At 54.6% G+C, this 18,248-nt stretch overlaps 1 protein-coding gene across 2 annotated transcripts in view; it reads right to left on the reverse strand.

Annotated features, from left to right (window-relative positions):
* Positions 1–18,248, reverse strand: part of PDE2A (phosphodiesterase 2A) — a 94,832-nt gene that overhangs the window by 29,777 nt on the left and 46,807 nt on the right. For both annotated transcript variants that reach the window (XM_068989401.1, XM_068989402.1), the window contains exons 3-4: positions 4,117–4,206; positions 423–511 (exon numbers count right to left, since the gene is read on the reverse strand). In XM_068989401.1, the coding sequence (XP_068845502.1) occupies positions 423–511; positions 4,117–4,206 (179 nt within the window). The remainder of the gene's footprint in view (positions 1–422; positions 512–4,116; positions 4,207–18,248) is intronic.

Genomic DNA, 18,248 nt, shown 5'->3' on the forward strand with positions numbered 1-18,248 from the left:
GCACAGTGGGACGTGGTCTGTGATCTCCCCGTCCTCAGAGTTGACACCACGAGGTCCTGCATTCTGTGACTCCGAGTTCTGTGATTCTGTGAGAACCTGCAGGCAGTTCTCGTAGCCTGCTGGGGTTCTCGCTGACAAGCTGTAGCCCTGACCTTTTGAGACTCAGGCTAAGGAAGCTGCAGTGGTTTAGAATAGCTCTCCAGGAGGAAATCTAGCAGCTGGCACTGTCCCTGTGTCATCCACTCCCCTAACACAACACAACAGAAGACAGTGCTTCTCCCCTCTATGCTGCAGTCGGTGAGCTGGCCAGGGGACCCCAGCTGGCAGGGAGGCTGAGGTCCAGGTCAGATGGGGAGGGTGAGACCAGACCTTGTGGTCTCCCTTGATCATGTGAGAGGGCAACGGGGTGGAGAGCAGCTCACCGCACTTTCCCCTCCTGGGGCAGCTCGTGGGGGGGCTCCTCACACACCAGCCGGGATTCCCTGTCCAGCAGGTAGGTGTAGACCGTCTCCTAGAACAGAAGGCACTCATGAGATCCAGAGGAAAGGCCCTCCCACCACCCACTTCCAGTCCGACACAGGTCTGGGTGCCAAGGTCGTGGGCATCTGTTTGTCCATCATTACTCCCCAGGTGATTCTAAGTGCAGCCAGGGTAGGAAAACTCCCTTGTGATCTCAGCACTTCACTCTCTCCTGGGGAGAGTCTGATGGGCTGAAGGAACAGACCACAACCTGCCAATACCCCACAACCCTGAGATATTTCCCTGCAGAGACTGCAGCCTCAACAAACAATAACTGAGCGTCCACTCGGGGCCATACTGCAGAAGAGGCTCCGAACAACCTGGAATCTTCCCTCCTACCTCAGATACACGGCCAAGAAATCATACACTGTGAGCCAAGCCAGGAGGACTTCTTGGAGGGAGTGACTTTAAAGTTGTAACTGACATGGGAATTGGACATATTCAGGGAGTGGGTTGGAGATGGAGACGGTAGAGGACAGGGAATCCTGGTGTGCTGCAGTGCATGGGGTCGCAAAAGAGTGGGACACGAGTGAGCAACTGAACAACAAAAGGGAGTGGGTGAGAATGGCTTCTGGGCCAAGTATTAATAATAGGTAGGTCGGTGTACAGAGTCCAAAGCACTGATGGAACCGACAGTGGTGGGGCCAGGGAGGGGGCACAGGAGGTGGGTTTGGGATCAGCGGTGCTGAGTGGGAAGGGAGCTTGGGGAGGGTTTTGTTGCGGAGAGGGACTGCTACTGGGGAGGGAGGAGCTGGTGAGCCCTGTGAGACCGGAGCTGATTTGTATTTTGGAATGACCATTCCCTGGAGTAAGATCAAAGCTCTGTTTGAAGTATATCATGTCTGCAGCTTGTCAATCCTCCCCCCCAAGGACCCAGAGCCATCCTTTTTGAGGGGTGGGGGGCATGCCATTCAGCGTGCAGGATTTTTTGTTCCCTGACCAGAGGTTGAACCTACACCCTCGGCAGTGAAAGCACAGAGCCCCAACCACTGGACTGTCAGGAACTCCCCACCAGAGCAGTCTTGGTTTCAGTTGCAGACCGTGTCTTGGCAGAAGCAGTTGCCCTCACTGACCCACAAGAGAAAATCCACATTCCCTCCAAGCAGGACTGGCCACTCTTAGAGACCCACAGCCAACCTCTCTGTAGAGCATCTCCATTGCTGGAGTAGCATGTGATGAGGGAGACCCGGGTGCTCAGCAGAGCCTACACCCCATCAAGGGGTACCCACGTGCCCAGCTCAGGATCCTGAGAGGCGTTGTTTTCTCAGTGGGAGAATGGAGGGCTCTCCTCTCTGCTGACTGTATCAGGGAGGGCTTCTGGAGGAGGTGACACTGAAGCTCCATGTTAAAGTAAGTAAGCGTGGAGTCCTTCTCAGAAGCCATTGGCTTTCACAGCTGTGAGAGTCCACAACCCACAAGAGTCAGACACTCTTGCCCTTGGCTGTCCCCAGCCAGCCCCCACCTTCTCCCAACCCCCAGGAGATGCCCCAGTCCCGCCTCCAGAGAACCTGAGCCAAGCTCAGAAGCAGCATGGGCCAGAAATGCCAGGGCCTGAGGAGAGTGAGCGCGGCAGACACAGGAAGACCCGGGCCCCCTTGTCCCCCTGGGGGAGGGTCTAGTAGGGGAGTTCGGGATGAAGAAATCGCTGGGAAGGAGGCCCTCATGCCTCATCTACATTCAGCCTCTTCCTGTCAACCAACCCTTTACGCAGCCTGGGAGGGGCCTGTAGGATTTGATCCCCCAAAGAGGTTAAGAAGTTATCTAGCCCCCAGAGTCCTGCCCTGGCAAAGAGAGGGGTGGGCAGTCCGAGAGTGGGGAGCAGGCAGGCAGGCAGATCCTCACTTCACTTCCGGGTGTCCATCTGCCTCCACCCCCTCACTCGCAGCCCTCTGGGTTAAAATTAGCTGAGTTTACTGGAGAGAAGGAGGAATCATTTCAGACACATCAGTCCCATCTGCATTTGCGGCTGCCTGCCACAATGGGTGCTGATGAGGGAGCCAGGTGCCAGCAGCTCCCCTCCCTGGCATCTCCGCACCCCTCCCTAGGGGCGGAGCAGACCTGCCGTCTCCCCACTCCTCTGTGGAGAGCTGAGCTCCTCCATGCAGTCAAGACAGGGCTCCCTCCCCAAAGTCAGGGCTTCCCTAGCTCATGCAGGTCTGTGGGGTGGACCAAGACAGACATTTCCCACTGTCCCAGGGATCTAGTCACCTGGACCAGAGCTGGCTTCCTGGTCCCCACTTGGAGGATATAGTTAATCCAGTACAAGCGCATCTATGCTGGCATCACCAGCATCCTGCCTGTGAAGACCCTCCTCCTCCCCACTCCCAGGGCAGCCTCGTGGATGCTGACCTGCCAACCTCCCCACCTCTTCTTTTCCAGATGTTTCTCCACCCCAGGCCAGATGTTGCCTCAATCCCATCTCCGGGAGGATTTATTTTGGGAGCCAACACACCACCCACTTCCTACCAATTTCATGCTCAATAAAGCTCACTCATTAGTCTTCCTCCTGGGCTCTGAACTTCCAGGAGGTTTTGAAAAGACAGAGCTGAGGAAAGCGAATGGGGATGCTTAGGTGCCAAGCCCCATTTGTTCCTGTCATGCTGTGTGACCTTGGGGGAAGTGTCCTCCCTCTCTGGGCCTTGGGTGGATCATTCATCCAGCAGATTCAGACACAGTGGGCTCTGCTGGTGGCTGGTGTCCAGGGTAGAAGAGGGAACACCCCAGGCTATGGGGACTCAGTCTAGGCATCTCCTCTTCTGGTAAGTCTCCCCTGCCTCTTAGGGTGTCAGAGCCCCCCTCCCCAGACTGACAGTCCCCTGCTCCCTGCTATCTGGCACAACTGATACACTGCTGCTTTGTGTCTTGAGAGCCAGTTCATCCATCCTGCTGCATAAGGGATGCATAGTGACCACTGGAGCTGAGTTGAGGAGTGGCCTGGGGCAACTGAAGGGGAGTACAGTCTCCTCATCCAGGCGCTCCAGGCCCAGGAAACCATGCTGACCCAGTGACCAGCGGCCCAAGCAGCCACCCTCCACCTGTTCCCGGTGTGCAACCTCATCTATGGTGTTGGGATGGGTCAGAGAGAAGCTTAAAGACTACTAGAGGCTTCTAGAGGACATCTTATCCAGGCTCCTGACTCTAGAAAGGACACCTGAACTCAGCACATCTCTATTCATCAAGGCCGAGCCCCATTCCAGCACACAGCTGGTACCAAGGAAGTTCTTCTGCATGTCTACTCTCAATCCTTCCTGCTACACATATTCCAAACCTCACGTGACTCACTAGGTCCTACCTAGTGAACCCATTAGGTTATTATCCTAAGTGAATTCATTCCATAATCTGCGACATGATCTTTCCAATTACACTCTAATGCCCCTTCTGTCCCAGACATTCCAGAATTCCTTTTTTCATTCACTGGGGCTTAGTTTTAGTCCTCCTCCTCCAGGAAGCCCTCTTAAACACTCACCCAAACCCTTCACTTCTCCATGAGAGTCCTCTGGGCAGAGACCCTGCTTCTTCTTTCCTTCTCAACCCTGTAGGTTAAGAGGAGCGGAGCAAAGGCTTAAGGGGCAGGAAAGTATGGGGCAAGGCACGTACCACTTTGGGAAGCACAGCTGACAGGGCCTCCTTGACAGCCTGCTGCAAGCCTGCCATATCGATGACGGAGCCCAGGCTCAGCAAAGCATCCTGGAAGAGAGGAAAGGGCAGTGAGGGCCTTTGCCAGGCAGGCCAGGACAGCGCCCCTCCCCAGGGGGCGGGGAATACAAATTCTCAGCTTAAACTGGGACCTAAGGCTAGCAGACACTTGAGTCCCAGGATCTTAGGAACTCAGAATCCAGTTTTCTTTTTCCCCCCAACCAATCTATTTTTATTTCCCCAACCAGTCTTAAGGCCTTAAAATGTCCAAGTCCCTTCATCTTACAATGAGGGGTCTGAGGCTTAGAGAAGGGTCAGGGAGTTAGCAAAGAACTCACAGTAAGTCAAGAGGTCAAGTCTCATCTAGACCCTAGGTCTCTTGTCCTTCAGCCAAGGACAACTCAGGCATAGCAGGGAAAGTACAAGCTTCTGCATTAATATAAAGCAAAACAAGTAAACAAAAAGTTCCAAATTTGAATTCTAGCTCCACTATTTATAAGCAGTGTGAATCTTGGTCAAGTCACTGAGCCTCAGTCTTCTATCTGTAAACTGGGGGCAACTAAGGCTATCTCCCCTTACAGGCTGATATGGTGATGAAACTGGGTGCCCACACACATAAGTGCTCAGCGAAACATTTGCTGAATCTGGGTCCCACTCAGTTTCCCGAGGAGGGGGGTGGTCTCACACAGTCTCATTTTTTAGGCTAGTGAGGTGCTGGGAGTAGCAAGAGTCCACGGGGTACATGATCCCACAAGAGTCAAGAAACACAGTGAGGCCAGCCCCTGGTGAGACAGAAGGGGAAGGAGAAACCAGCCTTGACTGCCTCACAGCCTTCCTGTCCCAGGAACAGGCCTCGTCCTTGGAGAGCCGGAACCAAGACAAGAAAGGTCCCTGCTTCTCGCTCTATTAACTTGGCCCAAACCATGGGGATCAAAGAGAAAGGTAACAGAACAGAGGATCCAGGGCCAAAGCAGGACTGTGACTCATACCATCCACTCAGCCAGGCCCTCCCCACTAGCCCCTGCAAGTTTTTTCTGATGTCTTCCTTGTGGAAGGATCAGTCTGTGTTCATAGAGCCAAGTGATTAATTGTAGGATGGAAGACACATGGCGTGGCCCCCATTCCTGTAAAAGTGACATGAGCTTGAGGCTTTTATTGGGCCATAAGCTCAGTATGAGCCCACACCATAATTGTGGCTGGTAATATATTAAAATGATGAGATTGCAGGGCATATTATAAAGATTTGTTACCCTAACTAGGGAAGATGAGAATTCCTCCATGTCTGTGGGCTGATTAGATCATCCCCAGTGCACTATGTCCCAGGTAAGGACAAGAAGAGACTCATTCAGAGGAGACCACATATGTAAAGAGAGAATAAGAAACCATGTCCTGCATGGAGAACCTGGAGATGCCTTGCCTGCAGCAGAACAGTGGCCCCAGAGACAGCCTGGGGACTCATAGGATTTCACAGGAGGCTGACCTTGGCCCAGGGGGGTGAAAGATCTTCTTCCAGGTAGAACCTTGCTACATAAGCAGAGGCCACTAGAAGAGAGGTGAGGAACTGAGCTCCCCATACTTGGGGGTATGCAAAAATTGGCTAGATGCCCATTCTTCAGAAAGGTTACAGAGGGGAGTCCTGCACTGAGGTCCAGATGAAGCCTATGGTCTGGGCTTTGGCTCCAGATTTCACCTTGCATCTTCTCGGCTTCAGTTTCCTTCCCTACCCTGACTCCCATTCCCACCCAGTCCTGTGTTCCAGGTTGAGGGAGCAGTGGTGGGCTTTCTCTTCAAAAGGCATTGTTTTCTCCAGCCCCCAACCTCCCTTTGATCCCTTCCACCGCTCAAGTGAAGACACATTTCAGTCACGAAGATGTGTCTCTATCCTAGGACACCAGGAACTGTCCTTTGATCCTGAGGCACCCCTCATCACAGCTCACACACTTTCAGCACCACACATACCTGGCTACCCAGTCATAGACCCTCATATTCTCACAGAAACATCCCAGCTTGCCTTCAGACACCCTCCAGGTACACATATAGGTTCACACAGGTGCAGATACTTCCTAATGGATTCACAGGTCCAGGGCTCAGCAACATGTTGGCCACTGTGGCCTTTCTAGGTCAATTCTGCAGACTAAAGAGGCGAGGAAGAGCTGATGTCCCAGATAATCCTGAAATAAAGTCTGCCAACCCAGGCTCCTCAGACAGTGGTTCCAAGGGCTTGGCCCCAGAAGGTAGTGCTGGTTTAGGTCCGTCTGTTCCTGCCTGGAGGCAGTGGGGAAGGATAAGCTAAGTGGGGGGCCCTGCCCTCTAATGGAGTTTGTGTGTGTAGTGTGGAAGTTGGAGAAGAGGGGCCAAGGTGACAGAGTGAGCTCTGATGTCTCAAACCCACAGGCTTAGGACAGCTAAGTCTCCCCATTTGACAGATGAGGAAACTGAGGCTCAAAAAAAAAAGCAATGTCCCATCTGTGGTCAGCCAGCCAGTCAGGACAGAGGCAGGTCCAGAACCCACCTCTCTGGATCTCCAGCCTCTGTCTTGTTCCTCCTCTGGACTGACCCCCAGCTCCTTCTCCAGGGGCCTTAGAGAGAATAGTCTGTCCTTTGTTCTGATTGGTGGCTCCTCGACCTGCCCTTTACTCGGATTGGGGAATGCCCTGACCTATCCTTTACTGAGATTGGTGGAAGCCTGTCTGGCCTTTGCTTGGATTGGTCAGTTTTCTGTGACTCCTCAGGCTAAGGGCAAGATAATGGCGCAAGAGGGGAATTGGGAAGGAAACTTAAAGACAGTTGGAGCAGCAGGGAGGGGGCCCAGTGGGTGGGATGGAAGCACGGCGATGAAGCCCTGGGGGGCCTCTGCCTGATAGCCTCTGTCCACCCACCTCCTGGCCCTGCCCTGCCTACCTGCCCCAAGATGGCGCGTGTTGAGTGTAGGAAACACAGCTGGGAAGCGCCCCTTCACACTTGGCCTTCAAGATTTGCTCTCATGCTGCCTTCTCCTTGAATCTTGCCAAGAACCCAAAGCAATTTCACCTCCGGCATCAACTCAGGGAGGAAATAGTTCACATTCCACAGACCATGAGGTGAGGCTCAGAGGTCAGAGTGGCTGCCCCAGTGAAGGGAGAAGAGTCAATGGCTGAGGCGCAAGTCAAAGGGTTTTAAACCCCAGAAACCTTAGACAGAGGAGGAGAGGAGAGTACAGGCAGGGCCACACCTGCTCTCATGCACATCTGCCTGTGTCACACGTGCACATATTGCCGTGCACATGCCTGCGCACAAACTCACACACCTGGCTAAGGATGCGGCCCTATAGAAATGGCCACCCACTCCAACACTCTTGCCTGGAGAATTTCACGGACAGAGGAGCCTGGCAGGCTTTATTCATTTCACGGGGTCAAACAGATTTGGACACGACTGAGCTCACATGCATGCAATATACAATGCACACGCAAACATACACTTAAGCATGTACACATGTGCACAAATAAACACACTCAAACACACACAGCCAAGCTCAGGGCGGGGTGAAAGAGGTCACTTTTCCTGCCCTTGCAGCGTTTGTGAGCAAACATCAGGGTAACTATCAGCATGACAACCAGCACTTTCCCAGACTCCAGAGGAGAATCTGTGGTGTATAGCGAAGAGCAGCTGTTTCCAGTGTGTCCCAGATTGACTGTGGAAACTCTGTGCAGCCTTAGTAGGCCCTTTCCTCTTCTGAGTTTGTTTCCTCACGAGTAAAAATGGGTCCTTCCAGCTAACAACACATAGTTCTACCATTTTGTGTTTTAATTCAATGAGAATGGGTGAATGGATATGTCAAAGTTGCATATTGTCACCCTGCTTGTTTAACTTCTATGCAGAGTACATCATGAGAAACGCTGGGCTGGATGAAGCACAAACTGGAATCAAAATTGCTGGGAGAAATATCAATAACCTCAGATATGCAGATGACACCACCCTTATGGCAGAAAGTGAAGAGGAACTAAAGAGCCTCTTGATGAAAGTGAAAGAGGAGAGTGAAAAAGTTGGCTTAAAGCTCAACATTCAAAAAACTAAGATCATGGCATCTGGTCCCATCACTCCATGGCAAATAGATGGAGAAACAATGAAAACAGTGACAGAATTTATTTTCTTGGGCTCCAAAATCACTGCCGATGGCGACTGCAGCCATGAAATTAAAAGACGCTTGCTCCTTGGAAGAAAAGCTATGACCAACCTAGACAGCATATTAAAAAGCAGAGACATTACTTTGCCAGCAAAGGTCCATCTAGTCAAAGCTATGGTTCCTCCAGTAGTCATATATGGATGTGAGAGTTGGACTATAAAGAAAGCTGAGTGCCGAAGAATTGATGCTTTTGAACTGTGGTGTCGGAGAAGACTCTTGAGAGTCCCTTGGACTGCAAGGAGATCCAACCAGTCAGTCGTAAAGGAAATCAGTCCTGAATATTCATTGGAAGGACTGATGCTGAAGTTGATACTCCCATACTTTGGCCACCTGATGTGAATAACTGACTCATTGGAAAAGATCCTGATCCTGGGAAAGATTGAAGGCAGGAGGAGAAGGGGATGATAGAGGATGAGATGGTTGGATGGCATCACCGACTCAATGGACATAAGTTTGAGTAAACTCTGGGAGTTGGTGATGGACAGGGAAGCCGGCATGCTGCAGTCTATGGGGTCACAAAGAGCTGGACATGACTGAGCGACTGAACTGAACAGAACTGAATGGACATGTGAATGGATAGATGAATGGATGAGTGGATGGATAGATGGGTAGAAGGATGGATGGATGGGTGGATGGAGCCTTCATACTTTCCCCAGCTTCCTACCTGTAGCCCTATGGTTGGAGGTAGGTCCACTCAACACTGTAGATGGTGCCACTCCCCACACACTCTAGGAAGTACCCCAGGTACCAAAAAAATGGGGCTTGTTTGGAGCGAGGTCTCCTCTGGAACCAGAAGTGGGACTGGATCAGCCTTTCTGCACTCATTTGGGTAGGGAGAGAGTCTGGACAAAATGACTTCTAACTCATTAATGGATTGTATGAAGCCAGAGACCTTGGTCTTATCCTTTCTGGAGCCACCAGCAGAGGCACCGATGGCCTTCTTGAAGGTCAGGGTCAGTGTCACATGCTCTCCTGTCTTGTCTCTGTGAGTCTCATTATCTCTCGTGACCTCCATCAACCATCCTGTTGCTTTCCCTACTGCTGGGAACCTAGAGCTCACCCCTTGCTCTCTGGAGGGAAGCCTCCTTGTGCCCCCAGAGTGACCTACAAGAAGGCAATAACATCAAACCCAATGGCAAGGTACCTCCTAAGGCAAGCTGTGTTACTGTGACTGGCCATACATGCTGATTTATCCACCTCTGCCTGAGCTAGGTCCCCTGGGTGGCCTGGGGTTGGGGAACCTCCTCTTTCTCTGGGCTTTCGTGTCCCTTCCTCTAAAATGGGGACTTTCGAGGACCTTGGAGCCCCTCTCACTCTATTCCTCTTTCCTTCCCTCTGGACCTGTCTCTCTCAGGCTCTGTCTCCCCGATCTCTCTGAGCGGGCCTCTCCCTCTTGCCATGCCTCCCTCTGTCCATGTCTGTCAGCATGTGCTCTCGCATCTCACCTCTGAGTCTCAGTGTCTTTTCCCACCTCCAATCCTCTCTCCTCTCAGGTGGCTTCCACCCTCTCCCTTTTGTACACTCCTGCTCCTTGCGCCCAACTCCTGTCTCTCCTGCCCACTCCTTCCCTAACTACCCAGGTGGTCATCTTGAGAACTTGTAGTGAAAAGGTCTGACCCAAGATTGGCACCCTCAGAATGAGGGTACCCAGCAAGGTGGCCATGATGGGAGAAATCAGAGGTGCCCGGGCAGATGCCATCTATTCTTCTGCTTCCTGCCTCCTGTTCTGGTGGGCATCACACACATATTCTCCTCTTCCCAGAGAACAGGGCCTTCAGGGACAAAGGCGCCCATCTGTCTCTGCACTCAGCATGTGCCTGGCACTTGCAAGCCCATCTGCTCCACCAGCATGACTGGCAGAGCTCCCCCAAAGGAGACTTCCTGGGGGCTTAGGCCAGAGAAGCCCCTGGGGACTGGGCCTTAGACCCCAGCCAAGCCTGAGCACCTGGAACTTACTCTGTGACTCTCATAGCCCTTGCAGAGTGGCTCACCCCATACAGTCAGGAGATAGCCAGGAAGCAGGAGGGGCAGCCCTTCCTCCTCTCTCCCCTCCTGCCCACCCAGACCTGCTGTGCACCCAAGGAGATGCCTTGAATGGATCTGGCACCTTAAACACACAGAGGAGAGCTGCCCAGGAGTGCTAAGATCTTGCAGCCCCAGACCTCCCCTCAACAAAGCTGAGCTGGACCGCAGTCAAGAAAATAGAGGAAAGAGGCTTGGTGATCCCTGGGAGACCTGATCTGAGGAGATGGCAGGAGAGAGGCCCAGGCCTCAGTTGGACAAGTTCACATGTCAGAGTCCTACTTGAGTGGGGCAATCAGGCTTCAGGGAAGAAAAGGCACCTACTGTGTGCTAGGGGCATCCATCAGTGGTTCTCAAACCCGTGCACCAGAACTCCTGGAGGGCTTGTTAGCATCCAGGTTGCTGGCCCTACCCCCAGAGTTTCTGATGCAGTAGGTCTGGGATGAGGCTGAGTCTGCATTTCCAACACACTCCCCGCTACTGGCCCAGGGACCACACTTGGAGACCCAGCAACACACACTCTCTCTAGTCCTCCCATGAACCCTGGGAGGTGCTTGTTTCGACCATCCTGTTCCATAGGTGAGGAGACTATGGATCAGAAGGGAGGGGCCTGGCTCAGGCGAGAATGGCCCATCTTCTGGCAAGTCCATGCCACTTCCACATATGAGGGGACTCCTCAGAGAAGGTCCCCAGGCAGGGAGAGGCAGAGGTCCTGGAAGGAGAGTGAGGTGGGGCAGGGGGCTGACAAGAGAGCAGCACGTGGAAGGGCCCCAGAGCTCAGGGGCCCAGGCCTGAAGGAAGGGCCTGCCCTCTCCCGCCGTCTCTAGCTCCTTCCTCTCCCCTCTGGGTCCCCCTCTCTCCCCACCAACCCCTTCTCCGCCCCTCCCCCGCCCTTTGCAGACTCTGGCTTCAGTTGTTACTCCAACAGGGCCGCGTCTCCAGCCTCCGAGCCACACTGGAGACACGTGCACTGTAGAATACACCTGAGCCCGGTCCCGGAGACCCCCCACCACATCCCCCCACCTCCCTGATGAGCTCAGCCCCATCCTGTGGGCTCCTTGCCTCCAACATTCACAACCAGCCCCTCCGGAGCCCCTCACCGATTCCAAGCCAATCTCAGCCAGGTAGGAATCGTACGACCAGTCAGATCTCTGTGTTCTTGACTCTCTGGCCCCCTCGGCCCCTAGCACAGGGTCTGGGGTGAGGAAAGGATGGGATGAGGGAACAGCAGAGTGGGCAGAGGGAGGGAGGCCAGAGACAAGTGGGGGAGGCAGAAGATGGCCTGTGTGTGGGTGGGGGTGGGCTCAGGATAGGCTCATGCCCAAGCATGCCGCCCATGCCCCTCTGCCTCATTCTCATGGCAGAGCCAACAGCAGCCTCCAGCCCCACTGCTCACGTCCTCCTCAGCGTCACAGCCTTCCTCCCAAGCACACCAGCAGCAGCCGCTCATCACTGCCATCCTCAACACCTGATGCCTCTACTGTTCTTGACTCCTGGCCAAGGGCCCGTGCGGGCAAGGTGAGGCATGGCCTGGGAGTCCCAGGGAGACGGGTGTAAGCTGGCCATGAGTCAGTCATACCACTAAAGAGAAGTCTGGGACCGAGGGAGGTGCGCTGCCTGCCCCCAGTGGTGTGTAGGCAAGGACAGGGCCCTGCCAGGGAGTCTGTGCCCCAACAAAGGACTGGGTGAACCCGGCTGGCCTTCAGCTCTGGGTCCCATGACCCTTAATGTCTTTGAACCCTTCTCAGCCTCACCCCCTCCCTTCAGGGTGGGTTGGGAGCTGAACAAAGCAAGTCCAGGAGCCTCTCAGAGGCAGACACAGTGGCCCAAGCAGGAGAGAAGGATGGAGCCGAGTGACCCGCTGGGATCAGCGTCAGAGACGAATTAATGTCTCTCAGGAAACGATGGTCGAAGGAACAATCGGACCCATGAATGATTGCATAAATGAGCGACTGGCCTCCCTTCTCTGGGCCTCCCTCCAGGAACATTTTGTCTTTGCTCCCTCGCTCAGTCCAGTCTGAGTCTCCCACCCAGGGTTCTTACAGCCCGTGCTCCCCATGATGGCATGGCGTGCAGAGTTCCCACTATGGTCCACCTGGCTCCCCCATCACAGCGGGGGCTCTTAGAGGGCAGAGATTGTATCCTGTTCCTCCTGGGGACCCCAGTATCATGCAACCCCCGTCACGGGTGTCAGGAGGTACTCACTGAGCTATCAAATGATCAGCTAGACTCCCAAGTGCCCAGGGCTGTTGGGCTGTGAAGGGTATATGCCATTACCAAGCAAGAGGGGTGGACCCCATGACTTCTGGAGACCCCTGGGCCAGGAAGACAGCTAAGTCCTCCAAAGTCTCCCAAGTCTAGCACAGTTATTGTCTTAGAGGAGCCTAAGGGATGAGATTGCCTTGTACAGAGGACTTTAGCAACATTCCCAAGACATCTCTGCAGACTGGGGGGTCCTTCTGCCTCAGGATCACCTCTCTATGCAGAGAGGGCAGGGGATAGATGGTATGTCAGGAGGGAAGGGGCCCTTCCCCTGGAGCACTAACATTATCACCTTCTTTCATGAGTTAGCTTACCTCCTCCAGGCAGCCTTCCTGGGTGGGTCATTTGTCCTCCTCTCAGCCCTCCTGAGAATTCGCACAGGACCAGAGTCTACAGGGTCTCAGGCCTATGGAACCTAGTCCCCAGCTTGACCAGGGGAGGCTAAGACCAGGAGAAGCAGGAAAGGACTTGCCCAGTTCTCACCCAGAGTCAGACTCCTCAAGTGGCACTAGTGGTAAAGAACCCGCCTGCTAATGCAGGAGACTTAAGAGACACGGGTTTGATCCCTGGGTCAGGAAGATCCCCTGGAGCGGGGCATGGCAATCCACTCCAATATTCTCTCCTGCAGAATCCCATCGACAGAGGAGCCTAGCAGGCTACGGTCCATAAGGTCACAAAGAGTTGGACATGACTGAGTGACTAAGCATGCATGTACCTGGAGTCAGGAGGCCTTGCTCTGGCCAGAGGCCTTCGGGACACACCAGGCTCCCTCCCTGCTTAGCACTGTTGTCTTAGAGGCCCCTCAGGTTCTGTCTTGGCTGGATGGACTGAGACCCTCTCAGATGTGGGGAGGGGCTGGGTGTCTTCCTCCAAGTTAGGGACAGGGCCTCTGGTCTCTCCCTGTGCCAGACATGGTGCCCACAGTGGGAACAATAATGGATGGCACTGGCCTGGCACAGGGTTAGTGTGGGCCTGCAGAGGGCAGGCAGGAAGGGCCGGCCTGGGGAGGGGCTGCTGGGGGTGAAGGGGGCAGGCCGGGCAGGGAGTCCCCTCCAGGGCATGGCCAACAGCAGGCCACAGAGGGGACTTTCCCGGCTCTGACCTGAGCTCTGTTTCCCTCCCAGCCTTCCTGGATTCTCCACATCTGTCCCTCTCTCTCAGTCTGTTCTTCTCTGGCATGCGTCTCTCCCACAGCCTCACTGCTGGGTCCCATGACTGTATTTGGCTCTGCCTTCAGGGTCTGGTCCATCTCAGCTGTTCCCCAATTCCCGGCGCATGGACTGGGGGTTGGGAGGGAGGGTGAGTATGAGAAAGAGACTGGGACAGGGATAAGGACCGATTCAGAAGCTGAGGAGCAAAAGAAGAGCCAGGAGGGGACCTTGGGGCTTGGGCCAGGGAGGCAGGGCTGGCCAAGGTCCTCAAACCTCGCTGGCCCTGAGGACGAAGCCCGAACTGGAGGGAGGGGCGGGGTACACCCTTCCCCTCTGCACTGGCTCCTGGCCCCCCTTCCTTCCCTCTGCCCCTGCAGGAATGTGTGAGCATTCTCATTGTTCCTAAAAATAGTCCCACGGTATTGGGGGTTGGAATGAGAAATCTTCTGGCCAGGGTTCATCTCAGGCATACCCCTGCCTCTGGGCTTCCAACGACTTTGTTCCCCAGAGCAGGGGCCTTTCTGAGCCACCCCCTACATACACACCTGCCATGGCTCCCGGGGCCCCGGAATAGGCTCTGAGCTCCGGGACTTGTTGGAACTGTTTGTGAGGCACCCCAGACGAGGCCACTGCTATTCCTACTGACGCCCGGGTCCAGGCTCCACACTCCAGCCTCTTCCCAACTCTCCAACCTTCTCCCTGACTACCCCATCATCCTCCCGCCTCCAGGCCCTGGCTCCTCCATTTCCATTTCCTCACTTCTCCCCTCCTGTCCTTCCAGGCTCAGCCCAGGTCTGCTCTGGTGCCCTACCCGTGCTGTGCTCTTCTGCTCCCCATCCAGTCCTTCAGGGTTCAGGAGAGTCTCAGCCCCACCTTGCCTCCTCTTCTCCCCTTGGCAGATCAGCAAGGGCTGGGCCTCCCTCCCCTTCCATTCCCTGAGCAAGGCTCCGAGGCACTGCCCTTCTCCAGGGAAGAGGTCGTTGGTGGGGAGACATTGCAGGCTCTGGGGTCCCACACCCTCCCCTGACCCCAGCATCTCCCCACCAGCTTTGGTTTTCTCTTTTGGACCCTGGGCCTGGAATGTCTCTTGATTTCAGTCTTGAGGGGAAGGCCCATCCAGTCTCACCTCCTCTCTGCCTCCATTTTTCAGATGGGGGAACCGAGCCCCAGAGAGGGGAGGTGATGGGCCCGCGAGTCCACGGGAAGCTGGCCGTGGGCCTCGGTCACGCAGCATCGTTATGCAGGGTCCCCATCCGTGGGGCTCCAGAGGCAGACTCCTCACACAACCCACCACCCCACCCACCCCGCCTGGGCAGGCAGGCTGGCATCCAAAAGTATTTGCCTTTGGAGGGCCCAGGAAGCCACAGAACAAACATCCGGAGTCTCTGGAACTTCTCCTACTTTCCCTCTTCACATCCCAAGAATCCGGGAGCCACTGAGCACATGCGTACACACACACACACACACACACACACACAGCTCAGGGCCGGTAAACACGTGAGCTCAGGAGATCTCATGCTATTGCTGTGCCTGTGAGAATCTATCTGTGCAGGTCCTTTAGAGGCCCCAAAACCCTAAAAAGATGAGACTGTCCCCCAACCTCACCAGTGTGTGTGTTAGTCACTCAGTTGTGTCTGACTCTTTGCGACCCCATGGACTGTGGCCACCAGGCTCCTCTGCCCATGATATTCTCCACGCAAGATACTGGAGTGGGCTGCCATGCCCTCCTCCAGACCTTCTCAATTTTGTCTTGGAAATGAATACTAGAATTGCTTTTGCATTAACTTTTCTGACTGCAAAATTCCAGATACACTCATCCCACCTGACTTTTCCCCTGACTTTATGAGGAGCTCCTCCTCCTCAGCTGGTGACCTGAGCACACGTGTGGCCTGTCCCTCAGCTGTCCATAATGCATGTCCCTATGGACCATCATGTGACCAGAGCAGAATATGTCCCTCGGGTCATTAGGAGGATGTCTGTGTGAAAGCATGTGAGTCTGGGACTCTGGGAGTGTGAGCACACCCCTGAGGCCATGTCTCTGCATGAGCCATCTGTGCATGCAGGGGCCTGTGTGGGTGTGATGTGGGCTGGTGATGTCTACGTGGGCCTGGATGTACACAGCAAGTGTGTAATTGTCTGTGGAACCTGAGTGCATCGGCGGCTGGTTTTGTCTCTGAACGAATGAATGAGTTTATGGCTGAGTGTTGGCATCTGTGCTTGTGGGGTTGATTCACAGGTTGATTCACCTGCCCTGTGCACCCCATCACCTCCTCCATCACCTCTGGCAGACCTGGGCTCCCAAGTCTTCCCTGCCACACGTCATCTGTGTGGCACTGGACAAGCTTTTCATCTCCTTGGGCTCAGTTTTCTCATCTATAAAGTGGTGACTTCTCCCAGAGCCGCTGAGAAGACTCAAGAGGAATCGTGCGGTCCTGCCTAAGTGGCTCCCAGCCGCGGGGCTAGGGCACTTCCATGCAAGTTACAAAAAGATGATCCCAACCCTCGGGGCAAATGCAGCCTGAGGGACAAGCGCTGGCAAGGGGCAGGGGCGAGTGTAAGCTGGGATTCAGCGCTGTTGGAACCCTGTGTGAGTAAAGTTCAACATGTGAGGTTAGAAGCTGTGGGCTTGCAGATGACCAGGAAACAGAAGCTCCCTTTCTTCCTGTCCCCACTCCAGGTGTGCAGCCTGGAACTAGAGGATCTCTGGCTCTGGACAGAGATAAGGCTCTGAGGACTCCCACTCCCACCAAACTCCCCCTGGGGTGCTTTCCCCTTCACCCACCTTCTACCCTGCCTTCTCCAAAGACCAAGAGAAGGCCCTACGGAAGCCATGAGGGGGACTGACCAGGGATGCAGAGATGAGCTAGGCCAGCCAGAGGATCAGAGACCACCCCTGCCCCCACCTCCACCCCCACCAATGACAACTCTCCTTGTCTGACGGGGAGACTGAGACATGGAGAGGACCAGGGACCCTCCATGGACACAATGAACCTAGTCATTGCAAGCTTCTGTCTCAAGATCTCTGGACCTGGAGCTGGGGAGATCTAAGCTCTGGACTCTGTGGGCTCTGAAATGGAGCCCAAGGGAGTGGGTGAAGATCCAAAAGAAAGGCCCTTCCAGATCTGAGCCCTCAGCTGTGAGTGTGGGTCTCCTACCCACCAGCGCCCCCCCACCACCACCGCAACCCTGGCCAGATCCCCCACTGGTGTGATAACCACATTATGGCATTTTTTCTTGAGCAAATTGCATCGGCCTAATTGAATGAGGCTGCAGGAGCCTGGGCTGGAGGCTGACAGCGGGTGAGGATGGCAGGAGCTAGGGAGAGGAGGGTGTGGGAGCAACATGGGATGGGGAGGTCCTGATGACGCTGAGCAGAGGACGGAAGGGATGGGAGAGGGAAAGCGGAGGGCTATGAACATAAAACACATCATTCATTCCCTTCAGCCCCTCTGCACGCCCACTGGTGCTCACATCACACCAGGTGCCTGGACACTGGGATGCAAGAGATGGTCTCCCCAAGGGACTACTGAGCATTCACTTCGTGCCAGGCACTGTGTTCACTTAAAAGCACCGTTTCATGTAATCCTCCCACCAGCCCCAGTTTGTTCTTGAGAGAATTGAGGCTTAAGAGGTAAAATGACCTGCTAAATGTCAGAGCCAGACACCATAGCCCTTGCTCTTACCAGGTACCTGCAGCATCCCAGTGCTGCGCTCCCACCCTGCCTCCAGGAAGCCTTCCTGGGGAGCTCCGAGAAAGGAGGAGGCCTCACACCAGCTCAAACTTGGGCCCAGACACCGCTTCTCTCCCCACTGAGTGCTCCTGCTCGTCCACTCTGTGATGTCTGTCCTCTGTCTGATGGTCAGCAGCCGAGGCTGGGGCTGATCCCACACAATCCACACCCCCCGTCACTCACAACACACACGTGACTCCTCTCATCCCATGCAGCATCCACTCTGTGTGTCACACTCATCGGCTCAGGGTGACAACAGGGAGGACACGATCGCTGCTGCTATCACATGGCATGTCCCACACACACAGTGACACACAGTCATTTCATGGTGTCCACAGTGCACACTGGAAGAGGCGATGGCACCCCACTCCAGTACTCTTGCTTGGAAAATCCCATGGACAGAGGAGCCTGGTAGGCTGTGGTCCATGGGGTTGCGAAGAGTAGGACACGACTGAGCGACTTCACTTTCACTTTTCACTTTCATGCATTGGAGAAGGAAATGGCAACCCACTCCAGTGTTCTTGCCTGGAGAATCCCAGGGATGGGGGAGCTGGTGGGCTCCGGTCTATGGAGTCACACAGAGTCGGACACGACTGAAGTGACTTAGCAGCAGCAACAGTGCCACACGTCACTGAGTGTCACAGGGCCACACACAGTGAAACTATCCCTTGGGTCCTCACTCAGGGTGAGGCCCACGTTCAGTGTCACTCACACACCGTGTTCCCAAGGTCCTCAACACACCCTCACACAGACTCATACACACAC

This window comes from Capricornis sumatraensis, chromosome 16 (assembly GCF_032405125.1).
Source record: "Capricornis sumatraensis isolate serow.1 chromosome 16, serow.2, whole genome shotgun sequence".
Taxonomy (NCBI): domain Eukaryota; kingdom Metazoa; phylum Chordata; class Mammalia; order Artiodactyla; family Bovidae; genus Capricornis; species Capricornis sumatraensis.